The following is a 23,965-nucleotide window of genomic DNA, read 5'->3' as shown; positions in this document are numbered from 1 at the left end:
ACTAATATTTTCGACTTTAAAAAGTCATCATCAGGTGCATGAGAAGCAAACAATTTTAAATTAGGTGATAGTTGATTTAACAATTAATAATATAGTAAGTAATGCACATGCTGGCATTTACAAGTATGTAAGTTTCGTGCCTCTTGAGTAAACTGTACATGGTAAAGCTGAACACCGATGCTAAATTCTCGTGTGTATATAAGACAAGGAGAGGCACAGCATGATATTAACCTTATACAATTAAGGCTATCATTAAAATTAATATTAACTATGTTAAAATGTTATATATAATGTAAATTTAAAAGGGATGGAAAAAGCTGTGGTGCAAATGCTGTTGGTAGGAGAGCACGCAGTCAAATTCGTCGTGGTGAATGCCATATTTGTCTGAAAATATTTAAGTTAATAGCTTATTATTAATTTTTTGAAAGGTAGTGAGCTGATTCGGCGTTTTTTAAAAAGTCAGTCTAAAACATGTAACGTCGGGTGAAACACGCCTCCTTGTCTGGACGTAAACAACTGAACAACTATGTAAGTATAATAAACTTTTTAAAAAACGCTGAATCAGCTCACAACCTTTCAAAAAATTAATAATAAGCTATTAACTTAAATATTTTCAGACAAATATGGCATTCACCACGACGAATTTGACTGCGTGCTCTCCTACCAACAGCATTTGCACCACAGCTTTTTCCATGCCTTTTAAATTTACATTACATATAACATTTTAACATAGTTAATATTAATTTTAATGATAGCCTTAATTGTATAAGGTTAATATCATGCTGTGCCTCTCCTTGTCTTATATACACACGAGAATTTAGCATCGGTGTTCAGCTTTACCATGTACAGTTTACTCAAGAGGCACGAAACTTACATACTTGTAAATGCCAGCACGTACATTACTTACTATATTATTAATTGTTAAATCAACTATCACCTAATTTAAAATTGTTTGCTTCTCATGCACCTGATGATGACTTTTTAAAGTCGAAAATATTAGTGACTTTGTATTAAATATTGTGATGTAACAGATTATCTGACCTCACAAACTGAAAAGTGTGTATGACTGAAAATTTATTTATTTATTATATGTAATTATTAACTGACAAAAGTTGTTAACGTCAAAGCCTATAAGGCCAACCTATCTGAGGTATATGATCTAGGGTAGATCCAAACATTGCCATTAGTATTCGCACAAATTGACAAAGATTAGTAAGTAGGTTTTCGGGCAAAGAAATATACAATTCCAAGCCAGTTTTTCCGGAAGTGCGCAAAGGAGTATTTTCCTTCAAAAAATTTAATTCTATCTGCAGATCACTAGAAGCATCTAGGTGCTGTACGCTGAAAGGATTATTAAAGTCTCCATTCAAAGTCCACAGATATCACTTCTCCAAATCTGGAATTAAATTCGTTGAGGAGCCCCATCAATATTTCTTCATATTTCAAAATAAAATCTTTACGTTCATCATTTAAAATTGATTTTTAGAGACGTGAAATGACACAAATCTCCTTCGTTTATCTGATGAATCCACATTTCAGGCCTTTTCATAAATTCTTTCAAGTCACCTAGCATGTTTATAATTAACTTGTCTTTGCATTAAGCAGGGCAGGGCAGCAAGAGCGGATTGTACTCTCTCACGGGGGGCCATATGATTTCTCTTCATCCCCTTTCTTCCCCGCCGAACACCGTGCAGCGTTGATTCAGTGACGGATGAATATTAAGCGTCTCCGTTTAGAGACTAGTTCCGCTCCCGATGCCCAGCTCTGGGTTAATGGAACTGAGTTGTAAGATCAAGTCAGACAGAAAACCTAAATCGTAAATCTAGTCTTCTTTTAAATCTTAAAACCGAAATCTATTAACATTGAATGGAGACTTTGCTTATATTATGATAGTACATTATGCAACGAGCCTATAATGAAGGTAATTAAGAAGCGAGTATGGATATTTATGAAACGAGCGCAAGCGAGTTTCATAATTTTCATACGAGCTTCTTAATTACCATTATAGGCGAGTTTCATACGACTTTTTATGCTCGACCATATTTCTAACTTGATATTATTAATTTTCTTTGTATCTGACCTTGACCAATGTCCCGTATGTTGTGAGATGTTGGCAGACGCGAAAGTATTGATTTTTTCCGAGGAACAGATGTTCACATTGACCTTGCTAGGCCATAAGAATCTACAGAGATAACATTGAAATTAAATTAGACATTGAAAAACGAGATGACAAATTGAATTTATTTGAATATTATTTACAATTAACGCTAATTATTATAGTAACAGAACATAACCTTCTGCGACAGTATTGGATTTCCAGCCTCCGTGACTTTTCGATAATTCTCTTTCGATTGCATATCCGAGAATAATCGATATTGCGGTTTTATAACGGTAGAAAGCTGACCTGTCATTGGCTGAACAGTTGTAACCTGAGTCGTCATTGGCTGGAAGACCTGACCTTTAATGAGTAGGTGTACTTTAATGACATGCATTAAAGGTCTGCTACCAGGTGTATAACTACTACATTTCGGCATGGTCGAGCATAAAAGATATTATCAAATTTTCAATTTCTGGAATATATATGTATATGTATATATATATATGTATATATATATATATATATATATAAACAATATGGGTATATTTCATGCCAGATCAGCTACAATACACAATATATTTGTGAAGTCAAGTGTTTTTAGCCATTCCTTATTATTTTGCGATCTAAAATTGTTCAAAAAGAACCACAGTCTATTGAAATATTGAGTTACTTTCAAAACTTAATATTTCAAGATTTCCATGCAAATAATTTGGAACAGACAACACAAATAGAATATCAGGATTTCCAAAATAACGTGTTCATAATGGCTCAGGACCATAGCTTAAGACTATAAGGAACTAACACAAGACAAAAGAACACACTCAGAGAAGAGATTTTTCTATTTTCCTCTGTCAGGTATCGAACCAAGAACCGTTTAGATTTAAATTACACTAGCGCTAGACATACTCTTCGAAAAACGTGGCAATATTGAAAACTGAAGATGTAGGCCTACGTCATATTGATCCACACTCCCACTCCATCAGACCTGGAGGCCTACTGATAAGGAGCCCTTATCTACCTCAAAACTGCGGTAAGTACCGAAGGCGACGCGTTACTTATCTAATGAATCTTACAGTTAACAGCTGGAGCGTTGCCAGCGTGTTTGCTGCTTCATGTCTTCCGCAGAAAAATTGCAAAAGGCTTCGAAGCTGAGAATTAAAACTTACAACAACGGATGACAAGTTGAGAAGTGTCCAGTTCATTTCTCTGAAACGCCTCCGATTATTAGAGGCGCAGAATATCCAAGGATATGGGACTATCAGGTAAATTCAGTTTAAGAAAGAACCCCGGAACATCATGTTGCTGAATGCAGTAGGTAATGTGCAGCTATGTACAAAACTATGGTAACTAAGGCAAATAATTGAGGACTACATACACTAAGTCAAACAATGTGCAAACAGACAAATGACGATAACTCAGTATGTAGACTGATTCAAAACATATTTGTGCAATGCTAGCTGATGAAAGATAACATTATTTGGAATAAATAATGTAAATAAGCAAATCAATTGTTTTCAATATTTTCTGAAATAATTCTAGTTTAAATATTCTATACTCTGTTTTTATACAGAAGATAAATTCCCGCTGTTGTGTTTAAGGGACACTACAAATGTGTTTTTACAAAAGATGGTCAAAAATCCATTATCGGCTTCTAGTACGAAAGTATTCCTTGGGTACTTAGGAAGTTGATAGTAAAAGAGGTATTTTCCTCTATGAAACAATTTTTATGTAGACCTGCTCCATATGTCAGTCTTGTATCTCTTTTCACAAATTTGCCTTTTTCTAGAAATTACGTTTTTGATGTTAAAAATGCTCCATGCGAAAGCAGTTTTTACCAAATTCAATGAAAATATTCGTACGTGTCCTCGCATATAGTACCCGACATATAACGTAGAAAATGTTAAGTGTCTTCAAAATTAGGAATTAAAAATATTATTATGTAAATAAAAAATGAATAAATAAATGTCTGATAAAACAAATATTGTGTCTAAACTAGAATAGACATCATCAATTCCTCAATGTTAGAATATAGCCCATGGATCAGGGTCCTTATGAGAAAAAAGTCAACTTGCTGTATTTAAATGTAATGTGAATGGAACATATTTATCATCAATAAAATCACTAATTTGTATACGTAATTGAAATAAAATTAACTTCGAAACTAGTAGTCCGATTAAACTCAAAACGTGCACACATATTATTCTTGATGCATCTAACAAACAGTTAAAATATTGGTACAATTTGTGTGTTAAGTTTGTATAGTTTTTTGTGTTTAGTTTGGATAGTTTATGTTTAGTTCGTATAAATTATGTGTTTAGTTTGTATAGTTTTTTCTGTTTTGTTTGGATAGTTTGTGTGTTGTGCTGGTATAATTTGTGTTTAGTTTGTATAGTTTTGTGTGTTTAGTTCGGATAGTTTATGTTTAGTTTGTATAATTTATGTGTTTAGTCTCTATATAGTTTTGTGTGTTTAGTTTGTATAATTTATGTGTTTAGTCTGTATAGTTTTGTGTGTTTAGTTCGGATAGTTTGTGTTTAGTTTGTATAATTTGCCTGTTTAGTCTGTATAGTTTTGTGTGTTTAGTTCGGATAGTTTATGTTTAGTTTGTATAATTTATGTGTTTAGTCTGTATAGTTTTGTGTGTTTAGTTCGGATAGTTTGTGTTTAGTTTGTATAATTTGTGTGTTTAGTATGTATAGTTTCGTGTGTTTAGTTCGGATAGTTTATGTTTAGTTTGTATAATTTATGTGTTTAGTCTGTATAGTTTTGTGTGTTTAGTTTGTATAATTTATGTGTTTAGTCTGTATAGTTTTGTGTGTTTAGTTCGGATAGTTTATGTTTAGTTTGTACAATTTGTGTGTTTAGTCTGTATAGTTTTGTGTGTTTAGTTCGGATAGTTTATGTTTAGTTTGTACAATTTGTGTGTTTAGTGTGTATAGTTTTGTGTGTTTAGTTCGGATAGTTTATGTTTAGTTTGTATAATTTGTGTGTTTAGTCTGTATAGTTTTGTGTGTTTAGTTCGGATAGTATATGTTTAGTTTGTATAATTTGTGTGTTTAGTCTGTATAGTTTTGTGTGTTTAGTTCGGATAGTTTATGTTTAGTTTGTACAATTTGTGTGTTCAGTCTGTATAGTTTTGTGTGTTTAGTTCGGATAGTTTATGTTTAGTTTGTACAATTTGTGTGTTCAGTCTGTATAGTTTTGTGTGTTTAGTTCGGATAGTTTATGTTTAGTTTGTATAATTTGTGTGTTTAGTCTGTATAGTTTTGTGTGTTTAGTTCGGATAGTTTATGTTTAGTTTGTATAAATTGTGTGTTTAATCTGTATAGTTTTGTGTGTTTAGTTCGGATAGTTTGTTCAGTTTGTATAATGTGTGTGTTTAGTCTGTATAGTTTTGTGTGTTTAGTTCGGATAGTTTATGTTTAGTTTGTACAATTTGTGTGTTTAGTATGTATAGTTTTGTGTGTTTAGTTCGGATAGTTTATGTTTAGTTTGTACAATTTATGTGTTTAGTCTGTATAGTTTTGTGTGTTTAGTTCGGATAGTTTATGTTTAGTTTGTATAATTTGTGTGTTTAGTCTGTATAGTTTTGTGTGTTTAGTTCGGATAGTTTATGTTTAGTTTGTATAATTTGTGTTTAGTCTGTATAGTTTTGTGTGTTTAGTTCGGATAGTTTATGTTTAGTTTGTACAATTTATGTGTTTAGTCTGTATAGTTTTGTGTGTTTAGTTCGGATAGTTTATGTTTAGATTGTATAATTTGTGTGTTCAGTCTGTATAGTTTTGTGTGTTTAGTTCGGATAGTTTATGTTTAGTTTGTATAATTTGTGTGTTCAGTCTGTATAGTTTTGTGTGTTTAGTTCGGATAGTTTATGTTTAGTTTGTATAATTTGTGTGTTTAGTCTGTATAGTTTTGTGTGTTTAGTTCGGATAGTTTATGTTTAGTTTGTATAATTTGTGTGTTTAGTCTGTATAGTTTTGTGTGTTTAGTTCGGATAGTTTATGTTTAGTTTGTATAATTTGTGTGTTTAGTCTGTATAGTTTTGTGTGTTTAGTTCGGATAGTTTATGTTTAGTTTGTATAAATTGTGTGTTTAATCTGTATAGTTTTGTGTGTTTAGTTCGGATAGTTTGTTCAGTTTGTATAATGTGTGTGTTTAGTCTGTATAGTTTTGTGTGTTTAGTTCGGATAGTTTATGTTTAGTTTGTACAATTTGTGTGTTTAGTATGTATAGTTTTGTGTGTTTAGTTCGGATAGCTTATGTTTAGTTTGTACAATTTATGTGTTTAGTCTGTATAGTTTTGTGTGTTTAGTTCGGATAGTTTATGTTTAGTTTGTATAATTTGTGTGTTTAGTCTGTATAGTTTTGTGTGTTTAGTTCGGATAGTTTATGTTTAGTTTGTATAATTTGTGTTTAGTCTGTATAGTTTTGTGTGTTTAGTTCGGATAGTTTATGTTTAGTTTGTATAATTTGTGTGTTTAGTCTGTATAGTTTTGTGTGTTTAGTTCGGATAGTTTATGTTTAGTTTGTATAATTTGTGTGTTTAGTCTGTATAGTTTTGTGTGTTTAGTTCGGATAGTTTATGTTTAGTTTGTACAATTTGTGTGTTTAGTCTGTATAGTTTTGTGTGTTTAGTTCGGAGAGTTTATGTTTAGTTTGTATAATTTGTGTGTTTAGTCTGTATAGTTTTGTGTGTTTAGTTCGGATAGTTTATGTTTAGTTTGTATAAATTGTGTGTTTAGTCTGTATAGTTTTGTGTGTTTAGTTCGGATAGTTTATGTTTAGTTTGTATAATTTGTGTGTTTAGTCTGTATAGTTTTGTGTGTTTAGTTCGGATAGTTTATGTTTAGTTTGTATAATTTGTGTTTAGTCTGTATAGTTTTGTGTGTTTAGTTCGGATAGTTTATGTTTAGTTTGTATAAATTGTGTTTAGTCTGTATAGTTTTGTGTGTTTAGTTCGGATAGTTTATGTTTAGTTTGTATAATTTGTGTGTTTAGTCTGTATAGTTTTGTGTGTTTAGTTCGGATAGTTTATGTTTAGTTTGTATAATTTGTGTGTTTAGTCTGTATAGTTTTGTGTGTTTAGTTCGGATAGTTTATGTTTAGTTTGTATAATTTGTGTGTTTAGTCTGTATAGTTTTGTGAGTTTAGTTCGGATAGTTTATGTTTAGTTTGTACAATTTGTGTGTTTAGTCTGTATAGTTTTGTGTGTTTAGTTCGGAGAGTTTATGTTTAGTTTGTATAATTTGTGTGTTTAGTCTGTATAGTTTTGTGTGTTTAGTTCGGATAGTTTATGTTTAGTTTGTATAAATTGTGTGTTTAGTCTGTATAGTTTTGTGTGTTTAGTTCGGATAGTTTATGTTTAGTTTGTATAATTTGTGTGTTTAGTCTGTATAGTTTTGTGTGTTTAGTTCGGATAGTTTATGTTTAGTTTGTATAAATTGTGTGTTTAGTCTGTATAGTTTTGTGTGTTTAGTTCGGATAGTTTATGTTTAGTTTGTATAATTTGTGTGTTTAGTCTGTATAGTTTTGTGTGTTTAGTTCGGATAGTTTATGTTTAGTTTGTATAATTTGTGTGCTTAGTCTGTATAGTTTTGTGTGTTTAGTTCGGATAGTTTATGTTTAGATTGTATAATTTGTGTGTTTAGTCTGTATAGTTTTGTGTGTTTAGTTCGGATAGTTTATGTTTAGTTTGTATAATTTGTGTGTTTAGTCTGTATAGTTTTGTGTGTTTAGTTCGGATAGTTTATGTTTAGATTGTATAATTTGTGTGTTTAGTCTGTATAGTTTTGTGTGTTTAGTTCGGATAGTTTATGTTTAGTTTGTATAATTTGTGTGTTTAGTCTGTATAGTTTTGTGTGTTTAGTTCGGATAGTTTATGTTTAGATTGTATAAATTGTGTGTTTAGTCTGTATAGTTTTGTGTGTTTAGTTCGGATAGTTTATGTTTAGTTTGTATAATTTGTGTATTTAGTCTGTATAGTTTTGTGTGTTTAGTTCGGATAGTTTATGTTTAGATTGTATAATTTGTGTGTTTAGTCTGTATAGTTTTGTGTGTTTAGTTCGGATAGTTTATGTTTAGTTTGTATAATTTGTGTGTTTAGTCTGTATAGTTTTGTGTGTTTAGTCTGTATAGTTTTGTGTGTTTAGTTCGGATAGTTTATGTTTAGTTTGTATAATTTGTGTGTTTAGTCTGTATAGTTTTGTGTGTTTAGTTCGGATAGTTTATGTTTAGTTTGTATAATTTGTGTGTTTAGTCTGTATAGTTTTTTGTGTTTAGTTTGTATAGTTTTGTGTGTTTAGTTTGGATAGTTTGTGTGTTATGTTGGTATAATTTGTGTGTTTAGTTTGTATAGGTATGTGTGTTTAGTTCGGATAGTTTATGTTTAGTTTGTATAATTTATGTGTTTAGTCTGTATAGTTTTTTGTGTTTAGTTTATATCGTTTTTTGTGTGTTTAGATTGCAAGTGTACAGTGTAAGCTCTCTTGGGTTGGCTCCCTTCACTACTTCAGCTTACCCTACGGACTGTAGGAGCCGTTGCCCTTAGAGGATTTCAGGCTTTCCATATTTCATATATAGGATCAGAATTGTTAAAAATTTTAAAAATTCAGTCCTCCTGTTCCTTAACGTTACGGCGAACCTTGCCAAACAGTAACAAGAGGGGTTGGCTTTGTGCTATTTACTATCGTATACCTGTTTGACAAGATGTTCCTGCAACACATTAACTTTCTTTGTTATTCTCCCTCAGTTCTAGACCTGCTTGTAACCTAATTACATTTTAAATATGTCAGTTACAATTACTTTTCATTCAAGATGATGAATATTATGGCCGGTGTGCTAGTGTTGACGTGCTTAGTAATTAATTTCTATTTAATAGGTGGTAGAGGACATTACATACACTCTGTTGTTCAGACAACTGTACGAAGACAGGTTGGAACCTCATAAAGTGACACCAAAAAGGCATCACTCATGAGGCAAAAGAGGGAGAAAGCTTAAAAACTGTTTGTATACATCTGAAGTCTGAGTAGTGTAATATCTTACTAGTCATTGATGTATGAATAGGAGGGAGAAAGAACTGGCAAACCTATCCCATTATCTCCTAGCCTAGTTGCCTCATCAGTGATGTCTTATTGGTGTCACTTGTGAGGTTCGGACATGTGACTAAATCTCGAGTCGTACGAAGAGCAGAGAGAAAAATGCAAGTTTTTCTTTCAGTTGCAGGAAGGACCACAAAATTCTTCTATGCATTCGTAGCTTGTGCTCTGATAGTCTTCGTTGTGTATTTTAACGAGGTAGACTTTGAAAGTATTCGTGCATTCATTGACAGAAGAAGCCTAACAGAACCCCAGAAACTGTTTGTAACAGAACCAGAGAACCTTCCATCCGAAGCATATAAATTACTGGACAGTGGCATTGAAATACAGAATGCACAGACAGAATTTAACATTGAAACTGATACAAATGAAACAGATACTTTTGAGGAACCCAGGATAGGAGACAAGCACATCATCTGCTTGGAGACACGCTGCCTTCTGAATCGAAAATATTACAACTATAAAGGACTACTGCTCCATCCGAGACAGGTGTGCTCGTTGGAGTCAGCTGCTAGGATGAATCCCGACTACAAAGTGTACCTGATGTACTCTTGTCCTATTATTGGTGGACTAGAAAAGTCTAAAGAGTTTGTGAAAGCACTTTTGATATACCCAAACGTGAAGCTGTGGAGGCTCAATGTGACAGACCAACTGTTGAGAAGTCCACTCAAGGGCTGGAACTTCAGGGCGGCGATTCGCTCTTCTTATTGGCCAAATGAGCATGCCAGTGACGTGTTGCGATTACTGACGCTGTGGAAATATGGAGGCACGTATATGGACCTGGACGTCATAGTGCTCAAGTAAGTATCGAAGAATTTCTTTTATTTTGTTCCTTAAAGTATAATTTACAATAAACTTAATTGTATCTAACATAAGAAATTCCCATTTTCTAGTAGCCTATAGTATTCCGTTTTCTGTACGGTTGTTGTTTAGTCAACTGTCAGAAATAAGAATAATTATTGTTTACGATCTCTAGATCATGCTGCGATGGATATTTTACAATGCAAATTTTGATTGAGAAGCATCAAGAATTTAATATAGAAATACATTTGCCATTTATTGATTTTATAAAAGCATTTGATAAAGTGAACAGAAGTTTGTTATTCGAAATTTTGACAAAGGATCAGATTCCAAAGCAGATCATATATAATATTTATAACCTTTATAAATCAAACCTTATTGCAGTAAAAATAAAAGACAAAATAACCCATTGGACGGAAATAATCTCAGGAATCAGACAAGGCTGTGGCTTCTCTCCTTTGCTTTTTAACGTTTATATGAATGCCATTGTGAAAGATTTTAGAGAAACAAAACACGGATATATCACTATTAACAGGAATTTAAAATTAGATGTAGTAACGTTTGCAGATGATCTTGTTTTACTGGAAACATCTGAAGATGATTTGCAATGGTCAGTACATAAATTAAATTTAATAGCTCAAAAATATTCAAAGGATATATCCATTAACAAAACAAAAATAATGGCCTTTCGTGGTAAATACCCAATACCAAGCAAAATGTGTTTAAATAACACAATTTTGGAAAGAGTTAATGAGTTTAATTATTTAGGATATAAACTTTCTCTTGTTGAAAATTTGGATTTATCAGAGAAAATTGTAAAATTCAACAAATCAATGGGCATCATTAATAGAGTTTTAAAATCTTCACTAGTACAAAAATCAACTCGTACTCGTCTTTATCAAATAATAGCTCGACCAGTCCTATGTTATGGGAGTGAAGCGTGGACTATAAGGACAAAAGATGAAAGCAGACTAACAGCTTGCGAGATGGGATTCATGCGCCGAACAGCTGGCTACACTAAGGGCCGATTGTATAAACCATTTAATCTTAGATCAGAGGTTAAATTGATCCTCATTCTAGCTGAACTTGGCATTTTGTGTTGTATAAAGTCTAATTTCAGATTAATTGTCTTAAACTAAACTCAACTTTGACTGAAGAAATTTCTTCGATTAAGTTACATGATCCAAGTTCAGTTATTTCTTTTATGTTTGAAATATGCGAGTGGCAGATGGTAGATACATTTATGTTTTCTTTTTCAAGTTCTTGCCTTAATATACAAACATTCTTATATTTTATAAGGCTCTATCGTGTTCAGCAGTATCAAATAACATAACCTATAATTATATTATGTTTATAACTACCATTAATTATTTATGGATATGATAGGTACATTCATAAATGTTCAATTAACTGTATTACTAAACGAAAATTGTCGTTTTATAAAGCTTTATTATGTTTAGCAGTATCAAACACCATAACATGATAACAACTCTTCTTATTGTCCGCCATTATTTACATTGCACAAAAAACCAGTGTCTCCAACAGAGTGTGCGGAAAATCGCCAAAAAGTAGTTGTAAAGTCGCTAGATTTCTCATTATCAACAAAGAAAGATTAAATTTTGTCACTATGGGGTGCTAAAAAGGTCACTAAATCCCTATTTAAGCAATATAAAAGTTAAAAGAAATTGTTGTTGAAAAAGAGTTAAAGTCGCTTGATTGGCAACACTGAACAAACCTGTATAACATGGTCCGCGCATCACGTACTTCACATGTTTATGCGATGTTGCCAAATCCTTTTCACGTGAACTTAGATTGCATTTGAACCAAGGTAATTTGATCGCAGAAAAGTTTTATACAGTAGAAGAAGTGTCTGAACTCGGTTCACTTTTCGATCTTCGATCAAAGTCGATCTTTAGTCAGGGAGTTTTATACAATTGGGCCTAAATGGGGTCGAAAGAAAAATGAAGATATCCTTCAAGAACTTAATGTATCATGTTATGTTATACAGGGACATCATTTTATTTTTACTTCAATTTTTATTGTACCTGAGTTTTTTAATGTACTTCACTCCCACCCCTTCTACTAATGAAGTTCCAACTGTTCTCCACACAGAATCAAGGCCGCGTATAGTAAACAGCACTGAGTTAGTATAGTACGTTCCAGAAATATGTTCGCGTTTTCCAGTGACGAAAGAGCTTTCAATATTGAATCATATTTTCGCACAGGTACTGTCCGTTTGCCTACGTTGCATCCCGATTTTCCCTACCTGCTTCTGCACACCCCTCTGTAAAAGCTTGGCTGTCTTAGCTCTTTTCTGAAAACAATTTCTGTTACGAATTGGACGTTTATGTAATATGATACAACTGTTTAAAATAGGTCCTAACTTAAATAAAAGGGCCTCGTTAAGTAATTAACTGTCACGTGATTTCCCCCCTTTCTACGATCCTGCGGCATAACCACTTGGACGGACAGTAGATAGCATGTCTGAGTAATTTTATCTGTGCGGGTCGGGCAGAAGTGAAGATTGAATTTACAGTACGTAGAGTAGGTACAGAATTATTTCAATATGAGTTACTAGTACGAAGGACGAAACTGGCAATTGGAATTAGATGAAATAGTCTATAGTGCAATAATATGCACAAAAGAACTGAAGCCTGTATCGAGATGAACGGCCACCATTTTCCAAAATATGTTTAAATATTCATATTATGATTGTTTTTCATTTTAACTTCATTCTCTATATTGTACGCTAATGTGCTGTAGACAGTATAATATACACTGCATAATGAATACGTTCGCATGGATAACTCACTTCGTGAGTAAAAACACTTACTGTTAATACAGTACTGCATTTTGATTAAACAAAAACCTAATGAAGATGATCAAACTCAAAATCGCGATATTTCCTAGTTTACGTAAATGGATGAACTACTTTTCTTCCCTCCTGTACCTAGTAAAGTGATTTGTGTTTTACTCCAGTATCATCGAACTCCAGTTGTGGAAGGGGGTAGCGAACGGTGTTTCCGGTTCTCTAAAGGTATAGCCAGGTTAATATTAAAAATGTTAGTAAAAATAAAATGATGTCCCTGTGTTATGTTATGTTATGTTATGTTATGTTATGTTATGTTATGTTATGTTATGTTATGTTATGTTATGTTATGTTATGTTATGTTATGTTATGTTATGTTATGTTATAGAAAGTATGCATGCAGAAATGTTTACAAATTCTGTAGAATTTTTGATTTGAACATTTCTCTAATTGACTTGTCTCAAAACAGTAACCAAATTTTGGAAGCTTTTGCCGACTCCTGGATTACTACCGGCCAACCACGCGCAGAATACTTTACTCGAATTATTGTTTTTGCCTGCAGATCGTTCGCGGATCTGGGTTCCAACTACATTGGAATGCAAAGCTCACAGTTTTTGGCCAACGGTGTGATGAACTTCGCTCACGAAGGAGTAGGACATGAACTGACCACCAAGTTATTATTGGATCTGAGGGACAACTTCCGGGGTGACCTTTGGACTCAGAACGGTGCTAGCCTCATCGGCAGAGTCATGTTGGAGTTCTGCGGTGTACATGAGGTACAGGTCCTTGCATAAGATATTTCTATAACTTAGAGGCAGGGACATATTTTGACTATCAAGCTAAGAGATTGAGAACACATACCATCATGCACACTTAATACAGCATTCCCACAAATGAGCTTTCCGCTTTCGGTCACGTGCAACTTATGTTTAATCAAGCTCAGATAATTAAAATTACGTACAGATGGAAAGATAAACTAAGAAAGTTTTATTTTAGTACATGGGAGTATAAGGGTACAGTACATCAGTTATTCATAGATTTCAAAAAGGCATATGACTCGGTTAAGAGGGAAGTATTATATGATATTCTTATTGAATTTGGTATTCCTAAGAAACTAGTTCGATTAATTAAAATGTCTCAGTGAAACATACAGCAGAGTCCGTATAGGTCAGTTTCTATCTGATCCTTTTCCAATTCACTGCGGGCTAAAGCAGGGAGATGCACTATCACCTTTACTTTTTAACTTCGCTCTAGAATATGCCATTAGGAAAGTTCAGGATAACAGGCAGGGTTTGGAATTGAACGGGTTACATCAGCTTCTTGTCTATGCGGATGAAGTGAATATGTTAGGAGAAAATACACAAACGGTTAGGGAAAACACGGAAATTTTACTTGAAGCAAGTAAAGCGATCGGTTTGGAAGTAAATCCCGAAAAGACAAAGTATATGATTATGTCTCGTGACCAGAATATTGTACGAAATCGAAATATAAAAATTGAAGATTTATCCTTCGAAGAGGTGGAAAAATTCAAATATCTTGGAGAAACAGTAACAAATATAAATGACACTCGGGAGGAAATTAAACGCAGAATAAATATGGGAAATGCGTGTTATTATTCGGTTGAGAAGCTCTTATCATCCAGTCTCCTGTCAAAAAATCTGAAAGTTAGAATTTATAAAACAGTTATATTACCGGTTGTTCTGTATGGTTGTGAAACTTGGACTCTCACTCTGAGAGAGGAACATAGGTTAAGGGTGTTTGAGAATAAGGTGCTTAGGAAAATATTTGGGACTAAGCGGGATGAAGTTACAGGAGAATGAAGAAAGTTACACAACACAGAACTGCACGCATTGTATTCTTCACCTGACATAATTAGGAACTTAAAATCCAGACGTTTGAGATGGGCAGGGCATGTAGCACGTATGGGCGAATCCAGAAATGCATATAGAGTGTTAGCTGGGAGAACGGAGGGAAAAAGACCTTTAGGGAGGCCGAGACGTAGATGGGAGGATAATATTAAAATGGATTTGAGGGAGGTGGGGTATGATGATAAAGACTGGATTAATCTTGCACAGGATAGGGACCGATGACGGGCTTATGTTAGGGCGGCAATGAACCTTCGGGTTCCTTAAAAGCCATTTGTAAGTAAGTAACATCACATTTGGTAAGACTGCTGCGTAATAGCAATTTTGTTCATTTTTGAGTGGAAATGGTTTGTTTCTATGTTATGGTCCGAGTATTGAAGACGATCTTGGCTTTACACAATTTCAGAAGAAATAAAACTGTTAAACAAGGAAGCAAGTACCTGTAGTAGTTACAGAAATAAGAGGAAAGAAAGAATAGGTATCTATAATACATTTCCATTGATGCAGAGCTACAATCCTTTCATTTTTTTACCTTAGAATTTTATACTGGATCGCAGGACATTTTGTCTCAAGATGTTTTCGGCTATGGATAAGCGTAATAAGGGTAACAATGGTTATTAGAGGAGAAAAACTCGCTCTGGCGCCAGGGATCGAACCCGAGTCCTTGATTCTACGTACCAAGTGTTCTAACCGCTGAGCTACGCCGAAGTTCAATCCACAGCACCGGATCGATTCCCTCTCCTCTAGTGTTTTTCTCTTTGTGGCCTGACTTCAAGTTCGACATGTATGTTGACATAAGTCAACTACCATTATATAAGAAGCGCAGTCAATTGAGTGACTTGGTGGCCGGGATTCCACAGTATTATATGCACTGTTGGCTGTTTAATGCAATTTCACTGTATTGCTTTTAAGATAGAGATGGGCGATAGTCACTTACGATAGTATCGATAGTACTATCGACTGATGTTCCTACTATCGACAGTTATAATCGATACTATCGATAGTCATTGCAAACTTTTTTTTTAATTGGTTATAAACTGAATATATATCTGAATTTATGTCTACACAAGTACTAAACTATTAATTTAATAATATATACTGAATTGAATCTGAATTACATACTAGTAACACACATTATCATAATCTGTACTTAAAGTCCCAACATTAGCCATCAATATAATGTTTTTTTTTTTTTAACATGTGACCATTGCTCCAAGGATAGTCTAAGTTTCCCATTAAAATAAGCATTTTCACTTTGTTAGGATGCAGACGGTTTCGACTTTCATTGATTAAGTTTTCGGTTTTGGATAACAGTCTTTCCGAGGAAAATGAAGATCCCAGTGAATACAGATACTTTCTGACCAAATTACTTAGTTGTGGGTGAATGGTGTAAGATAAAAGAAACGGATAAGTGGAAACAAAATACTGGATTTGCATAGTTTAATATGAAAAATGAGTGTATGCCTGAAATTTGCTTAGTAGTTAAATAGGGATTTAATGTAAAAATTGTACTGGATAATAAGGTTGAGTTTATAAATTATGATTGAGGATAACTATCTTCTATAATTTTGTAGATCAATGGTGGTCATGAAAACTGGTTCCAGCCACTCAGAAAGACACAATCCAATGTCTCAACTCTCATTATCAAGAGACTGTATCCTTCCCGGACCTACTCTGCCATCTATGCGAGATATGTAGAACGATTTTATTCTATCCATGATTCTCAAAATATTGGAAATGTGGCTAAGTAATTGGAGAATAAAAGTCAATATAAGTAAAACTCAACCCATCATTTTTACCAGAAGAAAGCCAAAAATACCAGATCACCTCAATCTCTTCTCCGAAGATATCTGCTATCTTACAATCTGTAAAATACCTTGGCATCACACTTGATAAACAACTTCGATTTCATCATCATGTTGAAGCAGCTCGTAACAAAGCATTAGCCAGATTCATTCATCTATATTCATTGTTGAAGTCATCTTACATCAGACTTCCCTTGAAAAAAATCCTTTACACTTCTGTTATAAGATCTCAAATGACCTATGGCTGCGAAATCTGGAGCAATGCAAAATTCCAAATTATCAGACGTCTTCATGCTATACAGAGAAAAGTATCCCTAACTATCACTGGTGCAGACTATAGAATCACCAATAAACAACTGCAAGACATGCTTGAAATAGAATCATTCTACGACATTATACAGAAATTTACAGAAAACTTTCATAAGGACTTGCTGTACCACCCCAATCCTCTGATAAGAGTCCTGGCAACAAGAGTGTAAAATAACACCTACTGTCAAGATCGGTCACCTCAACTAAAAATATGAATGTTCCTGTTTGTTAACCATCTCTGTTAAAGTAAAAGCCTTTTGCGCGAGATCGTGCGTATTTGCTTGTTTTCCGCACACAACCAATACGCGGTAAGTGTGAAATACCACATTCAGTATTCCCAACGTAACACACATAACAATTTCCCTCTTCTTACCGCTTAAGCGCGACATTCATTTTACTGCTTTAGGCTTTTAACATATTATTTTTAGAGACGTTTAACATAGTAATAATTATAAATTGGAAACTTACCACTGCAATTTCGCCTAAATTGCAATGTTAATTATTGTTTTTAAATATTTGCAAAAATTAAGTAAACTCTACTACTCCACGAAACTGATTGCATTCCTGATACAAGTAACATTAAGGAAGCCGTGAAAAAATCAACAAGATTCCAGATGCCGATGTTATTACTGCAATATGTTATATAAATAATATTGTTAAAATATTAAAATGAAAAATAAATCATTACGTAACCTTACCGTTTGTTTTAAGTTCGCATTTATAGACTAGGGGAAAAAAAAAGACAGATGTATATCACGGCCTGCTGGAGTATAGTAAACACAGAAAACATTTTACAGCAACAATGTTGAAGAAAGATATTTTGGTTTTCCGAAGTTGCCGTCATTAAACAGAAACCAACATGCAGATTTCATTGCAACTAATTAGAAATTCGTCTTTCAGGTATGTAATAAACGATCTTCGCACAAAATAATGTACGATACACGAGCGGTATGTTTGTTTTCATGTTCGAGGAAAAGGTTGAAAAAGCGAAACGTAGTTGTAACGTATATTGCTATTAAGGCTGACACTTATGTACCATACAGGTTCCTGTTAATATAAAAAAAAGTGAAGAATCGTATGAGTCGTTCGTTTACGACTAAAAAGAATACCTGGGATCATAGACTGGGATTAGTTCTGAACAAACCATGAATGAATCATTACAAATGATTCGTAATGTCTGATTGAATCGCTGAAAAAGAATCAGCTCCAGTTTGAAACCCTCACAATATTACGAATGATCGTTCCATTTTTCGATACTATCGATAGTCGCCAGGACTATCAATACTATTGGAAACAATTTGATTATCGATAGTCAAAGTCGTAGTATCGATAGTACTATCGCCCATCACTATTTTAAGAATCACTGTACTTCATGTTACGTGTAATCTTAACCCATTGGCTAGCAAACTGCGTTGTACCCACCGAGCAGCGGCGAAGGGGTTTGGATGGAACAATCTGGAACGCTTGGTTGTGTTGGATGTGTAGTGGACTATTTGACATCTATACTAATAATAAATTTTGTTATTTTATTGGGTTATTTTACGACGCTGTATCAACGTCTTGGTTATTTAGCGTCTGAATGATATGAAGGTGATAATGCCGGTGAAATGAGTCCGGGGTCCAGCACCGAAAGTTACCCAGCATTTGCTCGTATTGGGTTGAGGGAAAACCCCGGAAAAAACCTCAACCAGGTAACTTGCCCCGACCGGGAATCGAACCTGGGCCACCTGTTTCGCAGCCAGACGCGCTGACCGTTACTCCACAGGTGTGGACTTAATAATAAATCTGTAGCCGAAATTTTTCTGGTAATTTTCGATTTTCCAAAAATAATTGGTCCTAACATATATAATTAACCACCCTGAAACCGAAAATCGCTTTTTTGACATTTTTGTTTGTCTGTCTGTCTGTATGTTTGTTACCTTTTCACGCGATAATGGCTGAACCGATTTCGATGAAAATTGGAATATAAATTAAGTTCGTTGTAACTTACATTTTAGGCTATATGTCATTCAAAATACATTATTTAAAAGGGAGGTTATAAGGGGGTCTGAATTAAATAAATGGAAATATCTCGCTTATTATTGATTTTTGTGAAAAATGTTACATAACAAAAGTTTCTTTAAAAATCATTTCCGATAAGTTTTATTCTTTGAAAAATTTTGATAGGACTGATATTAAATAAGATAAATGAGTTTTAAAATTAAAATAACTGCCATCTAAGGCGGTTATTCAAATAAAAAACAAATGACTTCGACTATAAGAGGCCTTGGACACAACAATCGAAAGCTATGAAACATAGCCTACAGACAATGTTTCTGTGTTTGTATGAAGTAATATCAGAAGCTAAATTAACCGATTTGTATAATTAATTATTATTTCATCATTGGAAAGTGTAGTTTCTCTAGATGGACATAATGCTATAATGTTATTAGAGTAACTTGTGAGTGAATTGAGGACAGGTAAGATTAAAATAGCTTCTTATGCACAGAAAACTTGATACGTTATTCTGTATATTCATTTGCTGTATTTCTGAAAATAATATTTATGAACATATTCATTTTTATCTCAGAGAATTAACGAACAACGAGAGTGTATTGATTTAGTATGCAGTAATAGTACGTTAGCTTAGAAATCCATTATTGTATAATTCAAATTTTAACTATGCTCAATTGAATCGTGTTAAAATGCATAAAATACATATGCAATAAATGCAATGCAAAAACATTGGGTAATAAGCCAAACAGATTATGTTGCGCTGTTGTAAAAGCTGTTCCTCCTGAGATTCAAGAGCTCCCACAACAAATTAAAAACTTTCTAATTCGAGTACATTCGTTATCAACACACTTTTTACATAATATAATATAATATAATATAATATAATATAATATAATATAATATAATATAATATAATATAATATAATATAATATAAACATAATAATAAATTTGTAGCCAAAATTTTTCTGTTAATTTTCGCTTTTCCAAAAATAATTAGTAATAACAATAAAGAAACATGTTAAAGGAATTGTCATTGCACGAAATGAGTGGTCTCTGAATCAAAATGATCGCATTTTAATATTTTAAATACAATTTCAATTAAGTAACATATTAAACGATTTATCCTTCTATCAAACACGAATGTTCCCTGGATCAAATGTCCTATTTTAATTATATAATTACTTTATATTTATTTCTAACGGGTGCAGCGGAGCGCATGGGTACGGCTAGTGAAACATAAAACTATGGCTTTAATTTATTATAATACATATTCTTCTGTTCCAGATTTTAGATTTATACGTAAAAAGATGCAAAGGATTCAATTTCCTACATCCCGAAGAGTTCTACGCAGTGTCATATCCTGCCTGGAGGAGGTTCTTCGACGAGTCAGAGAGCTACAAAGTAATCCAGGCTATTAAAGACAGCCATGGGGCTCATTTCTGGAACAAACTGAGCAAAGGCGCAACCGTAAGACTGGGGTCGAACCAGGCTTTCAGCATCATGGCACTGAGGTCGTGTCCACGACTCTTTGAGAGAGTTGAAGGAGGCATAATGTGACACCAGTGCGTCAGTGACGTGACGTCATATGTAGTTCTTAGAGATACATTGACAAGTGGCAAAGAGCGTATTCCGAATCTCACCGGTGAGCAATCCGATGGCATCACGGTGTTCCGAATTCCACCGATGACGTCATTGATGCTCCACCGGTGTCATCAACTTGCAGAGGTGGTGGCAGTCTCCATCAGCCGCCATCAGTGAATCTCATTGGTTCTTGTGTAGGGCGGGAATTAGCAGACGAATGACATCGTGCACTGTTGTGTCATGGCGGTGTGTTCTCCTGTATTGTTTGTAATGAGCACAACGTAAAAACAATATGTTAATGGCTTATGAGCGAACATGTCAACGGACCAGTTATTACCACCGGTTCAAGAAATAAATTGTTTATACTAACTTTTCTTTGAACGAGATGGGAGTACGAAAACTTCGCAAAATTTTGCTAGCGTAGCACAGACAACAACTTGTACAGTCGCCATGACAGCCATCAATCCTTCCAGCAGTTTTGTTCCTTATTTCGCTGCAACGTGACGTCACTGATGCCACCGGACCGGTGAGATTCGGAATACGCTGATTGATAGGATAACTCCTCTCTCCTAACCCTTATCAATGTCATCATCACCTTCGGCATGTCTCACAAGTAATGTCGGGTTTGGAGTAAAATTTACTCGGAGTGTGTTGTGACAAATTAATCTAATCTACAAAATAAATCATTAGATTTATTCTTTAGCCACCTTTCAGCGAGGTTTATCCGCGACGGTACCAGTTTCTGGATTTTGATGCGAAGAATTCTGTGTTACTCATTTCAACGACTTCCAAGTTTTAGATATTCCTTCCACACAGGAAGTAGGCATGCATCGAAACAGATGGTCATTTGAAGGCGCAAGATTAGGGCTATATGCTGCATGTGGTGGCAGTTCGATTCCTCTCAATTCCTGGATTTTTTTCATCGATTTTCGAACGGTGAGAGGTCTGACGTTGTCCTGTTACAAGAGAATTCCCTTTCGATTAAATCTTGCGGAGTACCTGTCTCTGAAAAATTCATGAACTTGCTTTAGTTGTTTAAAATAAAAATTCTCATCGACTGCACGTCCATTTGGAAGAAACTCCCAACGAAACACACCTCCAAAAGTCCACCAGACACATAACAATACTTTGGCATCGAGCCACTGTTCTCAAATGTCACAGTTGCAATAATATAGGGTACTCATTTTTCATCACTAGACTTCGAAGTTGAGGCACATTTTGTCTGAAGTTACGTACACACAGAATAATACAGTATTTACAAAGCAGCTGACAAAGTAGGCCTCTCCACTCATATACACATTATGTAAGTTATATGGGGCTTTTGCAATACAGACCCAACAATGAAAACAATAAAAACGTCCGCCTGAAGGACAAACGTAAATATTATGTACGTCAGAATACATTGTATTATCGTCTCTTGGGTGTATAAAACATAATATACGCTAATAAAATCAGTAATTTCAGACGGATTCTTCTAATACCTGGAGAAAGTGTTAAATTCATGTTTCTACACAAGTATGGGCTCCTACAAAAGACCTTTCCGGTTTTGAACACATGTAATTTATTAATATGAGGTGCATGAAAATAGTACCAATGGAAAGAGAAACCTAAAAAGTTTAGTTCCTCACCTTAAAGATGTTCAATGTTTCCCCCCTTGGTAACACGGCACACATCAAGCCTATAGTCAAGTTCCACGTAGGTACGCGGATTTTCTGACCCCCAGATTCTGAGGTTATGTCTGCTCACTTTACCAGAAAGATGGAAAGTGTCTTCGTCAGAAAACACCACGGAACGAATAAATTAATCATCGTTTTCAATTAAAGTCTGCATAATTATGCAGAAATTTCTTTGTAGCACTTTGTCCTCTGGTTTTATGGCTTGCAGCAACTGTAGTCGGTACGGATGAAATCGTAACCGCTTGCAAAGAATCTTGCCTTAAAATCAGTGTAGCATTTACGCATTGTAGACCATTGGGTGGATCTGCACCAAAATTTGTTCGGTAATGCCGTTACACATTAATAACCTACTGGTCCCCATGAAAATCAAGCACACAAAAAGCCAGAAACATTTTCTGTCCTCTATAGCAGCCACTTCGCCTCAAAAATGAACAAATTTCTTTATATTGAGTATATTGAGTATCGTACAGTCAGTGAATACAAATTTGTGCAATTGGCGAAGCCAAGTAATATATATAACATAAACAACAGAGACATAAAAAAATAAAATTTATCAGAAACAACATTAACATAAAAAAAACTCATTAATATCATAAAAGGGTTTGTTAATTAACCAACCAGAGACAAATCAGTTAAAAGACTTCCTTTCCAGATTGAAAACATGTGTCGAAAATTTATTTGCAATTTTTAAAGACATAATAAAATAATTATTCATTGTTTCGGTTAGCCTACACTTAGGTATATCAGAAAGGCCACGGTTTCTGGTATTGAATAGGTGAACATCATTCCTATGTGTCAACATTTGTCAATTATCTTTGACAAAATTTAGGGCTTGATAAATATACAGTGATGTTACATTCATTATTTTTTCATTCACAAATAACGGTCTGCAGTGTGACTTCATTGATGAATTTGTTGTAATTCTAATAGCTCTTTTTTGTAACATAAGAACCTTATTAATATAAGTACTATTACCCCATAAAAGTAGTCCGTAAAAAAATAGACAACTCTAATATAATTCTTCGGAACATACATTTTCAAATTTCGCAGAAGAAATATTACTCTTCACAATTTACAAATAAAATCAACATGGTCTACGCAGATAAGCGTGCTGTTCACAGTAAAACCAAGAAGTTAAAATAGACATTATGTTAAATACAACATGCTTATGCTAATTTAAATAAAGTATTCTAAATATCTATTTCTAATTTGGATTTATATGTTATAATTTTTAATATAGATACCGATACTTCAAAATCATATCGACTTATAAATCTTTAGTCCACAATTCTCTATTTTTTCCAGCAATTGTGACGTCTTTTGTCGTTTCAAATAAATTATATCTATTTCTACTTGTAAGGTTTTTCCTTGTAGAAGAAATTTCATAACTTATATTTTAAAATTTGTTCCAATTGAATTGTTACAGACATCGCAGTGACTTCACGTTGTCAAACTGTCTTAGCTTCAGTGCTAGCACGTACGAAACTTCCAACCTGTCGTAGACAGACAGCGCATTAAAGAGATACGAGTAGATCCATAGATGGAAAAAGTAAACAAACCCTCATCTGTTCCCCCCACCTCCGCCTAATACTGTGCTGTCAGTTAAGCTGTATCTCAACTTCTGAAAATTCTCCTGATAAATCTATCATCCATGTGATTAGCGATAATCTGAAGAGAAATATTCAATCTGTGTGTAACTCAAGCCTGTTCAAGTATCAATTCATGAGATACAGATCTCCAACTTATGTTTGACTTTCTAAACACCTTAATGTGGTGATATATTGTACCTTTTGAAGCACTTAGTTCTTCTGATAACATACGATTACTTATGGATTTTCTTCCAAAACCACATGCGTTCTCAATATTACATAATTTAGATCTTCCAGTACGTTCTAAATCTTTAACGTCTCTTTCTGCATTACTGAAGTGCT

The 23,965-nt window shown here is 33.9% G+C and overlaps 2 protein-coding genes across 3 annotated transcripts in view; one reads left to right on the top strand and one right to left on the bottom strand.

Annotated features, from left to right (window-relative positions):
- LOC138702103 (lactosylceramide 4-alpha-galactosyltransferase-like) overlaps window positions 1-23,965 on the bottom strand; it is a 209,972-nt gene that overhangs the window by 128,238 nt on the left and 57,769 nt on the right. The gene's annotated exons all lie outside the window — the stretch shown is intronic.
- Window positions 3,200-23,004, top strand: LOC138702096 (lactosylceramide 4-alpha-galactosyltransferase-like). The gene is made up of 4 exons (XM_069829656.1): window positions 3,200-3,360; window positions 9,314-9,992; window positions 13,365-13,578; window positions 20,062-23,004. Exons 1-4 carry the CDS (start codon window positions 3,348-3,350, stop codon window positions 20,332-20,334), a joined length of 1,179 nt encoding a protein of 392 aa, XP_069685757.1. The 5' UTR covers window positions 3,200-3,347; the 3' UTR covers window positions 20,335-23,004.

Source organism: Periplaneta americana, chromosome 6, assembly GCF_040183065.1.
Source record: "Periplaneta americana isolate PAMFEO1 chromosome 6, P.americana_PAMFEO1_priV1, whole genome shotgun sequence".
In the NCBI taxonomy this organism is placed as follows: domain Eukaryota; kingdom Metazoa; phylum Arthropoda; class Insecta; order Blattodea; family Blattidae; genus Periplaneta; species Periplaneta americana.
This window is presented reverse-complemented; position numbering and strand designations above follow the sequence as displayed.